Source organism: Sinocyclocheilus anshuiensis, unplaced genomic scaffold (genome assembly GCF_001515605.1).
Source record: "Sinocyclocheilus anshuiensis isolate Anshui unplaced genomic scaffold, SAMN03320099.WGS_v1.1 scaffold55, whole genome shotgun sequence".
Classification (NCBI taxonomy): domain Eukaryota; kingdom Metazoa; phylum Chordata; class Actinopteri; order Cypriniformes; family Cyprinidae; genus Sinocyclocheilus; species Sinocyclocheilus anshuiensis.
Window position 1 is genome coordinate 1,079,550 of NW_015549647.1, and position 15,535 is coordinate 1,095,084.

The 15,535-nt window shown below is 35.9% G+C and overlaps 1 protein-coding gene across 1 annotated transcript in view; it reads right to left on the reverse strand.

Moving 5' to 3' along the window:
• The window catches only part of LOC107659984 (tomoregulin-2-like), a 59,730-nt gene that overhangs the window by 33,996 nt on the left and 10,199 nt on the right, over positions 1 to 15,535 (reverse strand). The window contains exons 2-3 of the mRNA XM_016449121.1: positions 13,765 to 13,874; positions 6,528 to 6,657 (exon numbers count right to left, since the gene is read on the reverse strand). Of these exons, the coding sequence (XP_016304607.1) occupies positions 6,528 to 6,657; positions 13,765 to 13,874 (240 nt within the window). The remainder of the gene's footprint in view (positions 1 to 6,527; positions 6,658 to 13,764; positions 13,875 to 15,535) is intronic.

Consider the following 15,535-nt stretch of genomic DNA (forward strand, 5'->3'; position numbering starts at 1 on the left):
ACGCACGCACAGAGGGTCTGATTTATAACTACATCCTCATCTTTCTCTTCTTTATAAGCAATGGGTGATCAATTTGAGAACAGTGTGACCTGTGTTTATTCTGTCTCCAAACATACACTCTGATTTGTGTATCCCCATACAGCACACACAATGATTTGTGGTTTGTGAGGAAGTGTAGCCCACTTTACTTGACACTGATTACTGCCTTTGCCTCTAAACAACCACACATCTCTGCATCCCACACAGACACACACAGAAGGCTGTTCGTCTACATTTCACATGCACATGTTTTTTTGCTAGATATGTTTGTAAAACTATTATCTAATATAAAAGTTACCTAGCCTGAAAAGTAGTTTGTTTTAAACACATCTAATGACCCCCATTCAAAATGGGAATTGTGGCCTGTTTGAAATCTACTAAGCTTCAGTTCATTGAAGAAAACAGAAATTTTTTAATTGAAGCATTTAAATGAGCAGCTTGACGGACATCGGTAGCGCCAATCGCCAAAGCCCCACCACGCCCCTCACTTTTTAGCATTATTATTTAGTGGAGTTTTACAAACTGTGCACGTAGCCTATCTATCAGGTGATCGCTGCGCCTAATATCTGCATTTACCTCTCTTCACTTCCTTCTGGTGTAATCCAGAAATGGTCATGCAAAGAACAATCTTCGATAAGTAAAAACGTCAACTATTCTAAAAAATAAAAAAAAAATAGTGAGAGAAAAAAATGAGGAGAGAGGGGAAAACATGAGTGAGTCACTAAAATCCACAGCTAGTTTATTTGACTAAAGCTGATGATGGAGTGGGAGTTACAAAATGGACCAGACAAATGGAGCAGATAAAAACACAGCGTCATCATCCCCACAAATTTTAGGTTAGTTTGATTATTAACTTGATAGATGTTGCTTTTTGTGTTTGAACAAACTCTATAGGCCTAGTATATTCGCTTATGGGTTGAGAAATTCATTTTGCACATCATGATGTAAGCTTTTCATTTAAACGCATTTTAAGCATTTTGGTTTAAAAACTAATTTAACTGTTTAGGGACATTAAGCAGTGGGGCAGAATTAATTATGGCAAATGCACTGAAATTTCTGATACGCGCGGAGCGCACTTGCTCGTACAGCGCCTGACTAAACTAAGAGTTCTTTTTCGCGCCTTGTGTTTAAACGTTCGAATACACATAGTGTCAAAATGCCTGTCTCCTCGTCAACACAGTCATTTGTGTCTTAAATGAACATTAATAGTTAAAGATAAAGCATGTGCACTAGTTGGCTATTATGAGATCCTGACAGTATATGATGAGATTTTAAAGGGATATAGTTCACCCAAAAATTTAAATACTGTCATCATTGACTCAGTTTCAAGTTGTTCTGAACCTGTATGGATTTCTTTGTTCTCCTCAACATACAAGAAGATATTTTGAAGTATATTCGTAACCACCCGAAAGTTTCTGGTCCCTGTTGACTCCAATAGTGTTCCCTTTCATGGGAACTTCGAACTGCGTCCTCTAGGGGTCAAATCGCTTTTGTAAAATAATGTATATTGAATTTATGCAGTGAAAACTATTCAGTCTATTTGTAGTCTATTTATTTTATACAATATAATATTTCTTATTCAGTGCTTTAAGTGTTTGTAGGTCAATTTCTTTGTTCTATTGTAATTCATGACTGTTTACTTGTCTTCAGTAAGTTTGTTTTTACTTAGGCTAGTATTTTTTATTTTGTGATATTGGAATTGGTAACAAGAATTGTGAAATTGCAATGCATCAAAAATTTTGATTGGATAAAAATCCTATTTTAAGCTATATATATAATTATTGTGATGGGGGGCCCTGCAAGTCATAGCCCCGGGGCCCAGTGAGGTCATATTGCGGCCTTGCCTGTTTCACACCAAACGCATTGTAACTGCAACAGCATGTGTGTGTTGAGCTTTCACAATGTGTTTCTGCTGTATATAACAGAAAATTTACAATCCGTGATCTGACTTAACAAAATGCCACAATCAAATCCCAGAGATTTTAAAATTAACTCAAACATTTGTCATTAAAATCTTTGAAGACCAATTTATCTAAACAATTCACATTAAATTTATAGCTCTATACACAATAATATATTGTACTACAATAACTCTGTACTGTACATTAACAATTTGTAATGTACAATATAAGAATTTTTGCACAAATGTCTGAGACAAAGTTATTTACTTAAAACATACTGTAATTGAGAACTCTGTGACATAGCAATCTCTGAACACTATGTTTCTCTCTGTTCTTTTTTAAAGATTATTATATATCCCAGTTTTAGAAGTGTCATTATCACCATTAACATTCAGAACCAACTGTGTCGTTCTGTATTTCACCCGACACCAGGTGCATTCGTCACTCTCAGAGTCATTAGGCGTTAGTGAATGATCGTTACTTTAGCTCATAAGCACTGTTGTTTCCTCCGCGGTGTGGCCACAAGTCAGCACATTTAGACTGAACCCCGCAGGATGTTTCATTGTGTAATGTTGCGCCTCTGAGTGTCGACAGCATGTGAACATATCACTGCTCCCTGCTAATGGGAGTTTGCAGCTGAATTTATCTTTGAATTTGTTGCCGCTTATTGGCAAAGCTCTAACATGGAGTGCATCTGATTCTAACCCTTCCTATTCTCTCTTTATTTCTTTCGTTCTTACTTTTTGTTTTGTTTGAGGGAACACCATTTTTTAAGTGGCACACACAGGTTCAATTCTTTGTGCAAATTTGTTATCAAAGATGATATACATTTATTAAATATAAATGTATTTATTTATGTGTTTGTTTGTATTGTTAATATGATTTTATGTTTGGTAAGATGCATATTCAAAATTAATTTGCTTGAAATGTCCAAAATCATACATTTTTATGATGTGGAATCACTTCTACATACATTTTCAACATTTCAAATGAGCTAATGTAGTACAAAAAATTATTTTCTATGAATTAAAGTTATCCTAGGTTAATAAATGTTGTTTGTTTTTTGTTAAAAAATTGTAACTTCTTGTAGTGTTACCAAATTATTACCTAAATAACCAAAATATTAATCATTTTTTGTTTGTTTTGTTGTCCAGTGAAACCATCTAAACATCTTTATAACAAATTTATTTGAGAAGTCAAAACAATATTTTTTATGAATTAACCTAGGTCAAAGGGGAGGTCTAATGCTATTTCATGCTTATTTACACTGTTAAAGAGTTGGATTCTCATGCTAAAAATGGACGAAGTTTCATAAAATGAGTTGGACGTATGACAGCGTATTTCTGTGCCAAATACACTTCTTCAAGGTTCATATAAGTTTTGGAAAGATTTTTATTTGAGTATGGCCCTGTATGACATCATAAAGGGCGTAATTTCTTGTATGGGCACTTCTTCATAAAGAGCGCGCGCACACATCAACCAGGGGTGCGTTTCCCAAAAGCATCATTAGCCAACTATGGTCGCAAGTTCCGTCGTTACCAACATAGTTCAACGATTCGGTGTTTCCCGAAACCATAGTTCAAACGAACATTCGCAAACTTGTGTCGTTGGAACGACAGCTCTTCACCTGTGGTTAGAGGCATAGGTCGTTGTTAGTTTGGGGTGTTCTGTTCAGATTTATCGGCCCTATACCCTATGCCCTATTCCTTTCGAAGATTTCACCATCCACTTTGAGTGATTTGGAAGAGTTAAAGTTGTGGTGCTTAGGTCTTACCTAATTCGCCTTTAAATATTTTTTTTATTACAAATTCAGTTTGAAACTATATAGCAGTGTGGCCCTTGAACTTATTCTCCCTTCGAAATGCCCTCTGAAAGCATTAATCATGCCGACTGGAACGCAGCCTTCGTTTCGTTTGTGCGAAGAAAAGGTGAGTTTGTCAAGTGAGTATCTTTGTTAAAACATTCATAAAGACAAATTTCTCATATAACAATATTGGTAAAACAGTATGTTAAAGGTTTTCACTTATATTAAGTGTTAACACTCAAATCACAGTATTTTTATAGTAAATGAATGTACCCAAATAAATTAACAAAAATTTATAATAAGTGAGTGACTTTGTTGTTTTTACAGAATTAGAATATAGAATATTCTCTACAAATGTGTGTGTGTGTGTGTGTATGTATATATATATATATCCTTTAACATATGGCTGAATGGCAAGGGGACTTAAATAGGAAAAATTATTGAGCAAAATAAGCAACAGGTGTCCACAACAGTACATCAGTTTTTAAAAAAAACATCTTTTTTCAGTTGTGCTTATGTAGCCTATCAATATTAAATAAGAAATGGTATTTATATGAAATTGTGAAATTATAGACATTGGGATCAGAAAAGAGCACATTTTTAACTCCGTGTGTGTATATGTATATAATTTATTGCGGAACAAATGAATGTTGCGTTATTACTCCACTCCTACGTAACATAATTTCAAAAGCGTAATTCGAGTCGAAGAATAGAGAAAATAAAACCAAATTACTGTAGGTGGCGGTATATGCTCATTGCACCAGACGGCTATTAGATCGAAGAAGAAGTAGAACAACGTCATAACGACAGCTCAAACCAACGTGGTTTAAACGATGGATCTGCGACACAGGTACCATGGTTTCTGGAAACAGTCGTGACTAGCTAGTTCGTTTCCACAACGATGCATCGTACTATGGTGGTTAATCAGCGAGTTACAACGTTGTACGGGAAACGCACCCCTGCTTGCCAAGTGTTCAATGGAGCTCTCCAACCGATTTCTTTTTTTCATACACAGGAAAAGACGCAATGGATTGTTTTGATTTTGGACTCATTTGAATCGTGAGAATCTGCTGTAAATAATGATATGCCATTTTCCACGATCGGAGCATGTTTCTTTAAATGATAAGCGTAAAAAAACATGAGAATATTGCAACGAGCGCATTTGGGTTGTATGTGTTATAACTGAGATCGAGAGCAGCCCATCAGCGTGCTTCGTTCAGGTTACGGAAGTCATCGGCAGCGCTGCACAGGACTTGCTCGAGAAGAATTTGTCATTTTGTTTTTAGACCACAAAATCAACAATGTCACCAAAGAAGTGTGTTTTTGGTTGTGAAGGAAAGATAACCCTGTTCAGCTTCTGAAAGCACCCAGCGTTAAGGGAACAGTGGATGCAGTTTGTTTCTCAGGTCAGCAATGGACTGAGTTGTGCAAGTGTATTTGTTTGTTCCCGGTATTTTGGTGATGAATGTTTTATAAACAAATTAAATAAAATTTAAGTTAACAAAGTTTTTGTTCCTGTTTTATTTATGTCAATGTCACAGCTTGCAGACGATCGCTACACAAAATCTGCAAGTGCTTGTGACTCTCGCTCCGCCCACAGCACGCCTCCAGGAGCTCGACTGTTTTCAGAGAGAAACGTAAAGCTGTATCTGTCTTTTATAAATCTGATAAAACTAAAGACTCTTTGGAGATATGAAGGATGCAATACTACTATATAGGTACTCAGAATTAACACGAGGCAGAAACTGTGTGTTATGTCCCCTTTAACAAATGCTGTTAAAATATTGTTCTTCAATAATTTACTAATGTTAACAAATTATACCTTATTGTAGGCAGTGTTGGGGGAAGTTACTTTTAAAAGTAATGTATTACAATATTGTGTTCCTCTATAAAAAGTAACTAATTGCATTACTTGGTTACTTTTTATGGAAAGCAATGCATTACATTACTTTTGCATTACTTTTTGTCATCTGGGCTGGGCTTGCTTTTGTTAATAACAAAAAAAATAAAAAATAAAAAAGTTTTTATTTGTCAACTGTAAAGTCCTTTTCACACCGAAAGTGAATTAATAAGCCTCAGTCTGAAGGAAGTACCTCTGTCTCTGCACCTCACTCCTAATTTCTTTCAACACAGGGACAGGAGAGGTGTCAGTGAATAAATGGAACAACTTGTGAATAACTTGTGTTACTTATTTGAACTATAAAAGTAACTATAAAATATATTTTGTTGTGAATTTAAAAAGTAATGCGTTACTTTGCTAGCTACTTGAAAAAAGTAATCTGATTACATAACTCGCACTACTTGTCATGCATTACCCCAACACTGATTTTAGTATAACCAAATCATTAGAAAATAAACAAAATCATAATAATTTTTTGTTTGTTTGTTTTGCTGTTCAGTGAAACTATCTTTAAAACAAGATACATTTATTTGAAAAGCGACACTACCATAAATACATGTTATCTAAAACGAAGGACGTTTAAATATTGTATAGATATCTATACTGGAATACAAAACAAACTTTTGTGTTCTGGTTTGTGCAATATTGGCCCAGTTTTAAGCAGAGATTTGAGATCAATATGAACATTAATATTAGATTAATAAATGCTGCTAAAGTATTGTTCATTGTTAGTTAATGATAAACAATGATGCATGCATAAACAAACAGAACCTTATTGTATAGTGTTAATGATTTGAATGATTTCAGTACAACAGGCGCCGTGGAGACGTCCAGCGGCACACACACACAGGAAGGACAGTCACCTCACGACACAGGGACGTACCGACAGGACAGGCACTCTCTGACACCACCAGCACTTCTGTCTGCAATTTACAGGCCTCTTTGCGCAGGAGACAGTGATTCTCATAGCTCTCGCCATTAGATCCGCACACTGGAGCATAGTCACTGCTGCACTGTAAAGAGAGAAAGAGGCACAGGTGTCACAGATGCATGTTTCTGTAGTAAATGTTTAATTATCGGATCAGATGAGGACAAACTTTAATTACATCTGCATTCTGAAACACAAGACACCTATCTGAGTGTACCTGTGTGCAGGTAGTGAAGAGTGAAAGAATGACTGCTATTACACCCTACAGCACACACACACACACACACACACACACACATAAAACCGCTGGTGTCATTATGGCCAGCTGTGGTGTGGTGTCTGGAGGAAGCAGGTCACCCAGAGGCAAGAACACAGAAGGTGAACCAGTTTCACTCGTATATCAACCCCACAGAAGCAGATAGAGGTTATTTACATCAGCCATTAAACAAGAGGTCATCCATCTATCTGAATACACACATGCACACACAACTGACACACAGCAAACACACTGTAAAATCAGTGGAAACACACATGCACACCAAACACAGAACTGCTGACTAACAGCCTGAGGGTAAAAGAGAGCAAAAGTGAGAAGGACAAAACAGAGTCACAGGAGGGAGGGTGACTCTTTGATAGTTTGAAATCTCTAGTGTGATTTATAAATCACAGGCAACCAGCCATAAATATCGGAGAAGGTGATTTAATGTATCAGAACACAGTGAATCTGTCTGAAATGTCCACTGATATGTACTTTGCAGTGATGCAGGGTGGACTTTTGAAATGCCGAGGCAAAGGAAATCGTATCTATGTTAATTCATGAATGTAACTTCATGTTCAATTTCATGTTTACACCAGTTAAGTGCATATGTAAAAGCATTTATCTTAAACTATCAACAAACAACAGCTAATTATATTATATTATATTATATATCTATATATATCTATATATATCTATATATATATATATATATATACACAAGCACTTTTTCCATAGTGCATTATTTATAAATTAATACAATTTGAGGTTTTCATCACATAATCTGTTCAACGTTCATGTTCATTTGTTTTGGATAAAACTGAACAAACTTTTAGTGGCACTCACTGCATAATTCACTGTAAGAAATATTTCTGTCGCGAAATATGCAAGTAGCAATGTAATATCATTTTGCAGAAATAGCACATTTTTTCCAGTGAGCCTGAGGTGACAAAGTCCCATTAAGTTGGTTGCTTGAAGTATTGCAGTTGGAATTACATGATTTGCAATGCTTTTAATGGAAAGACCCATATACCTAAATCTGAATTGTGTAAGTTGATACAGATGTGTGAGGCAAAGGAAGTAAAAACAGTACAAATTAACAAAAATAAATTAGAAAGACAAAAGACATAGGATCTACAGCTGGAGGCAGATATTACATAATTTCAACAGGTGTGTGCATGTGTGTGTGGGTATGTAGCAATTGATTTAATCACTGCACTTAACTTCAGCACACACACACACACACACACACACACACACACACACACACACACACACTTCCAATTGTACTGACTTTGTCAGGTAAATATATGGATTTTCTAAAGGAAAACACTGCATTGCTTTCAAGCTGAGACTCAAACCTTTATTATCTATATTAGCAAAAAAAGAGAGAGTGAAACAGAGAGCTCCGACATGTGATGAGCAATTGACAGAATGGAGAAATGAATGAAACACTGAGTAGAAAGCTGTAGAGAATTGAAAGGCTGAAATTAGAAACTGGATACTATAGCCAGTGAATGATGAATAGGGAGGAAGGAAAGATGATATAACTGCTGTTTCCTCATACATCTCCAACCAGCAGACGCTTTTTGACGAGGATATTAAAACATGTCATTAAGAGAAATTCTTTCTTCCTGTTCTTCCATTTACTGTAACTGCTCTCATCTATCTCTCATATCGTTTTTCCTGCTCTGTAGAACTGCATCCCTCACTGTGTCCTCGCACTCAGAGCGGAGCCACAACCAGGCATCTTTTACCAGCCAGTCTCACTGTTAGGTGTATCATATACTGCACAAGCAGCTTCAGACCCAAAACTACAGTAATTACTACAGGAATATTCAATAATGTAGTGTCTTAAATGCTTTAAAAATGAAAGGGGCTTCGTCTCATTAGATTTTTTTTTAAACTCATTAGATTCAAATTTATGAATACAAATCAGACAATAAGATTATTAACTAATGAATAATAAGCTCGATTTCAGTGCCAAAACAGCTTGACATTATGTAACACTTAAAAACAAAAGACTCAAGAATAATACATTACAAATGCGACTGGATGAGCAACATTAAACAGATGATATATTCAGACTTGCACACCTGCACATTAATTCTAGACTAATGTGCCAAGCTATACGGTGCGTTCAAGTGATGTTGGAAATATCAAATTTATGAGATAAATGACACCACAATGTCATAATTATGCGTGGGAATCTTTTCGTGAGAATTTAAAAAATAAATAAATAAATAAAAAATAGGATGAAATTATTTTAAGTTGCTTGTACAAAATACAATCGTATTGTACAATTATGATAAAATAACAATAATAATTATGAATACATAACGATTTAATTTACAGCATGAACTAAATAAAAAGCATAAAGCAAAAACACACCTTTTGTCATTTTGCGCTAGAGTTGAAACAAACTTTGAAACATTTCCACTAATTTTAACTCATTTTTCCCCCATGTAATTTAAATTATATTAAACTAACTTAATCAAGTTGAATCTCATATAATTAAACAGAAGTTTGTGGAATAAATTTGATGAGTTAAAGTAATAGAAAAAAAACATATGCTGGCATGACAACAGCGTACAGGTTTGGAATTACATAAGGGTTAGTAAATAATAACAGGATTTTTATTTTTTGGTGACATTCCTTTAAAGGTGCCATAGAATGCATTGATACAATATTTTAAATTGTTTTCGGATATCTACATAGAAGGTATGTGGCTTAGGTAAGGGCAAAGAATCTCCAGAAACGGTTTTACATGTCCATTTAAAACAGCCTGGAACATAACATTTATTTCCATGAGCTGCCATTTTCGCTATCATCCTCGCTTGTTTCTTCACAATACCTGTAGAACTTCTGATGATTCGGCTGTGCAGGTTCGGCTGGCGGCTGGCATAGAACATGGGCGGGTATATGCAAATGTTGGGGGCGTAACTATTAGTGATCCCGACTGTAACGTCACAGTCGGTGTTATGTTCTGATTCGCCTATTTTTCAGTGGTCTTTTGCATGCACGAGATTTACATAAGAAGGAGGAAACAATGGTGTTTGAGGCTCACGGTATGCCATTTCTTTGTACAGAACTGTTATTATTCAACTATGCCAAGGTAAATACAGTTTTCCATTCTATGGCACCTTTAAATAAAGATGAATTTTTTTTATATTTTAACATATTCTAGTGTAACACAGTGCTTTGTCAAAAAAAAAATAATAATAAGTGTCTAAACATAATTGACATACAGGACGGTCACTTAACTGTTTCATCGTAGGGCATTTGTTGAGATGGTCCTCACTGCAGAACACAAGATCCAGGGGGCGAGGATGGATCCAGTGTAGTGTCTGAGCTATTTCTTTTTTCTCTTTCCAATCAGCCCCTCCTCTTCCCGTCTGTTGCACAAAAATATCCCATTTTCACGAGATGGTCCACTCCTCCCACCTTACATATACCTAAACCTACCCATCTCCACCCCCTGATCCCTAAACCCACCCATCTCCACCCCTAAACCTACCATCTCCACCCCCTAGATGTGGATCCAACCCCGCCCCCTGAATCTTTGTTCTGCAGTGAGGGGCTACTGCAATTGTTGGGAACTCAGAACATTAAATAAAGTGCAATTTCTTTGATTACCTAAAGGGGTCACTGTATCCACTAAATAAAAGAGCACAAAACATGTCCTGTACCATTAAAATGGTACTGTATGAAAACCGATTCTGATATACTGTAAGTCTCATACATTAGTGATGAGTATGTGAAAATGTCCACATGCCTCCAGAGAAACTGCTGCATACACACACACACACACACACCCACACACACACACACCTGCCAGATCATACACAATAACTGACTATATACTGAGATGTGTTGAAAAAAGAATTGTAAGAGAATGCTTGAATTAATCAGAGCTCTTAAGACACAGTTAAAAAGAAGTGATGGAAAAGGAGAGAAAGTGAGATGGGAAGGAAAGGGGTTGGGCAGAAGTCGGTTAGCATGTTGCTACGTATGTGTGTGTGTGTGTCTGTGTGTGGAGGTTATGTTACTGTGTTAGTGGCTCCTAATGGAAACTATTGCTAGAATTATTGAGCTAAAGCACTCAGTCCTTCATATCGCTTCATTAGGACACTGCCAAGGTGATGGCCTCCGTCTGTTGTGTTGTGTTGTGTTGTGTTGTGTTGTGTTGTGTTGTGTTGTGTGTGTGTGTGTTAATGTACGTCTTAAGTACAGAGAGAGGAGAGGGGAAGAACATGTCAAACACAAAAATTCCCAGCCATTCGTGTGTGAAAATGTGTGTTTGTGTTGTTTGTACTGTGACTGCCAGGCCCTAAGTGACCATATACAAGCAGGTGATAGAAGGGTCAGTGTGTCTGAGCATCACTGATGCTCACACTTCTACACACACACACACACACACACACACACACACACATACAATCAATAAATACTCCTTTTCTTTCTCTGATCTAAAAACATTTCTTTGTTAATAAATTGCCTTTAGTAAAATGCTAATTTAATACATTCTTTATCATTTTATGACCATTTTCCTCATTCCCTTTAAATTATTTATACTCTTTAAATTGTTTATTTTTCTATTGATATGCTATTTTACTGTATATTATTATTTTCTTATTTTATTTGATGCTTTCCAATTTACATTTTATTTCCACTTTTTAAATGTGGCCCGTCACATGCTAATTCATGTGTTCATCTAATTCTAATTTCTGGTCCTAGAGAGTCGCTTTTCCTGTAGAGTTTAGTACTGATCGTGCTCCAACACACCTGGCTTTTTAAGCGAACCCAAAGACTTTGATTATTTATATACATTTACCAATAATTAGAGCTGGAACTAAACTCTGCAGGAAAAGTGGCTTTCCAGGACCAGGAATTATGAACCATGAACCATGATGACGAAGTTGTGGAAATGTAAAATGAGATATTTTTGCAGCTTATTTTCAAAATTTTCTAGAACATTTTTATTTCAAAATATCCTATTTCAGAAAAGAAAAAAAATATTCTTCAACAACAATGCATCCAACAGGAAATTGGACAGTTCTGTTGAACCAGTAAATTTCCATTACTGATTTGAGCTTTGTGCATGAATTCTACTCTTGTACTGGTTCCTGTCTCAGATCCATTATTGTATGACAGTTACATGCACAGATGTGTAATTTAAAGAGTGTCAGTGTATGTTTTTCAGCGTGTTTCATTTCTAAATTGGAACATGACAGACTCAAAGCCATGCCAGACCAGATATTATATAGTGCTTTGGCACTTGCACATAGCCATTTGATCACACATTGCAAGACAGGTGGCTAGAGTGCAAGGATAAATTAAAGAGAGAAAAAGCACTTTGCTTGACATTTATGCAGATGAAAATACACTGACAGCCACCACACACAGGAGATAAAGGTGGGTATTTCAAATTCACATATACACTACTGTTCAAAAGTTTGGAGTCATTTTATTCAGCAAGGATGCATTAAATTAATCAAATGTGACATTAAAGACATTTATAATGTAACAGAAGAATTCTGTTTAAAATAAATTCCGTTTTTTTTAACTTTCTATTATGATTTCCACACCATTTAAGCACGTCCTGGAATTTCACTAATTTCAACATTTATAGTAATAATAATTTCCACTAATTTCAACATTTATAGTAATAATAATAAGAAATGTTTCTTAAGCCCCAAATCAGCATATTAGAATGATTCTGAAGGGTCATGTGACACTAAAGACTGAAGTAAAGATGCTGAAAATTTAGTTTTGTATCACAGGAATAAATCACATTTTAAAATATATTCAAATAGAAAACATTTGTTTTAAATAGTAAAAATATTTTACAATTTTAATATATTTTTTATCAAATAAATGCAACCTTGGTGAGCATAACAGACTTCTTTCAAAAGACCCCAAACTTATGATCGGTATTGTATTATATTAGCAAAGTGTTCACACAAGATGTGTAATTGCTTTTTTGTCTGTGATTGTTTATTAAATGCTGGTCTGTATCTACATGTCAGATACATTTTTAAACATCTCACGCCATGAGTGTTCTATTCATAAGGTGCCATGTCAATTTAAAAACAATTCAATTATTTATTTCAAACACTCCCCATCACCCTCCACTGTCCCACTCCCAAACCCATACTACTTAAATGTGCAAGTGTTTTTTATACCTGCCTCAGTCAGATCACTCAAACAAACAGATTGCAATACCATTTTGTGTTGCTAGCGGTCCAGAAAGAGACTGATCGCCTTCCATTTTGGTCCTTCGCTCTCTCTCTCCGAGTATGAGAGTTGGATCAATAGCATGTCAGTAAGTGAACTTGTGCGAATCGCATCCATTCATCTCTCTCTTACACACACTTCTCTCATTCCACTTTCTGTTTGGGAGGCAAGGCAGGGCAGGGCAGGGCATCCAACCGCAGGAGTAGGGCATCCCCACACACGGCTGGGTACCGTCTCTCGCGGCGCATGATACTTAACCAATAACCCTCCCCACCACAGCTAGAGGCACTCACATGGCCCCAGACTAGCGTTAGTGCCGCTCAATTGTATTAAGGGCAGAAATGAAAGCAGCGTGACCCTTCTTAAGTGCACAAGGCATCTTTGTGCCGAGCGAGGCTGGGCGATCGAGCAGATGCATCAAAGGAAATCCCCCCCCACGCGCTGCATGAGCAGACAGATAATGCTATTTACCTGAGTGATGCAGCTTGGCCTGCAACAAGACACAGATGTATGATGTCTGAGCGAAGCAGAGCACTCTGACCAAGCGAGAGAATGTGAGTGTGTGTGTGTTTTCTGTGAGAAGGCATGTGGAGGTGTATTTTAATTTGTGACAGTTTGTTTAATGCCTTTAACAAGGTCACACATTCAACACGTGGTGCTAATAAAGCACACAAATGCGTGAGGAGCACTGATTCCTACCTTAAAGTCACAGATGCATGTCACTGTGTCCCCGATTCGCAGACACTCGCCATCAAACTTGCATGTGTTTGTGTCGCACAGAAAAAGATCAGTGTCCTGCTCTTCAAAACCTGTCATGAAATAAACACAAATATAGGTTATAGATTACAAACAGGTATTGTACAAAACATGCTACATAATAAAGGTAGTTTTTTTTAGTAATATTGAAATAATGATGAAAATAACAGTAATAATGGTTATAAAGATTTCTATTTCAAATAAATGGTCTTCTTTTGAATTTTCTTCCTTTCCCTAAGTGCACCAGCGGTCAGATGAAGCACTGTAGTATATTAAATCTGAATAATCACATCATTGGTGTGAAACAACCTCACAGAATTACTTCCTCGGGACAAAAGGACTTTTGGTTCCAAGCTGGATAGAGGATATTCAAGCTAAAGCATATCATGACTGCAGTTGCAAACAACAGATACTCTGTTATAAAAGCTGCTTTGATAAAATAGAGCATGTCCATGGTTTGAGGTCGTAACAGCCCTGCGTATGAAGCTTACAGACCTCTGTATAGAATGTGGGCAGGATGTTTTTAATGGACTGAGTTTTTTTTTTTAATCTTTCAACATAAATGGAGAGTTGTTCATGCAGACATACATTGAACTTAAGTGTATTGATTGTATTCTTGAAATCCTTAAACTTCAGTTTTTAAAAAAGTATATGTCAGGTAATATAATTTATATGAATTAAAAGGTTACATTAGTATACTCTCAAGGAATAAATTTTCATTAATACATGTTTTTACAAACTTAAGCATATTTTAAATAAGACTGACATAAAAAAAACAGATTGCCATTAAATAAAATAAGACATAAATTTACATTAAACACTTTGCATATTCTAGTTTATGCTACGCTGTCTGAAGAAAATATGCAAAAATTGTGCATTCAACAGTATAGTTTACTGTAAATACAGTATATTCTATGGTTGCATGATTTGGGGGGAAATTATTATTATTACTAAGTCAAAATATTGAGTATTTAAGAAAAATAATAAAATCATTTTATTTTACATCTGTGAAATACCAATATTCATATTGACACACTGACACAAGGAAGTACACAACAAATGCAGCCTTGGTGAACATAAGAGACTTTTTGTTCTTTGAATTTTTGATATTGTATGAATAAAGTATGAACTCTGTAAATATATACTTTTCATATTTTTTAGCTTGTTTTGATCCTGCTAACATTGTGTTATTTGCATAACATGTTGTAAGTCTAATACACAACTCGAATAAGTTTAAAATTCTTTGGGTCATATGATGCGATTTCAAGCTTTCCTTTCTCTTTGGAGTGTTACAAGCTGTTAGTGCATAGATAAGACCCCTAAAGTTGCGAAGACTAAAGTCTCAAACCCAAAGAGATATTCTTTATAAAAGTTAAAGGGTTAGTTCACCCAAAAATGAAAATTAGGCTGCGTTTTACTCACCCCCGATGCATCCTAGGTGTATATGACTTTCTTCTTTCAGACGAATCCAGTCGGAGTTATATTAAAAATTGTCTTAGTAAAATGCAGCCTAATTTTTATTTTTGGGTGAACTAACCCTTTACGACTCGTCCACGCCCTCCTAAAACGCCTAGTTTAAACACGCCTCCACATGTCTACGTCACGATGTGGGAAGATTTGCATAACACCGCCCAAATTTTCACATAAAGAAAGAAGGCGTAACTTTTATTCTCGTTGTAGTATTGTTGCCGCCGCCGCCATGTCGTGGAGACGC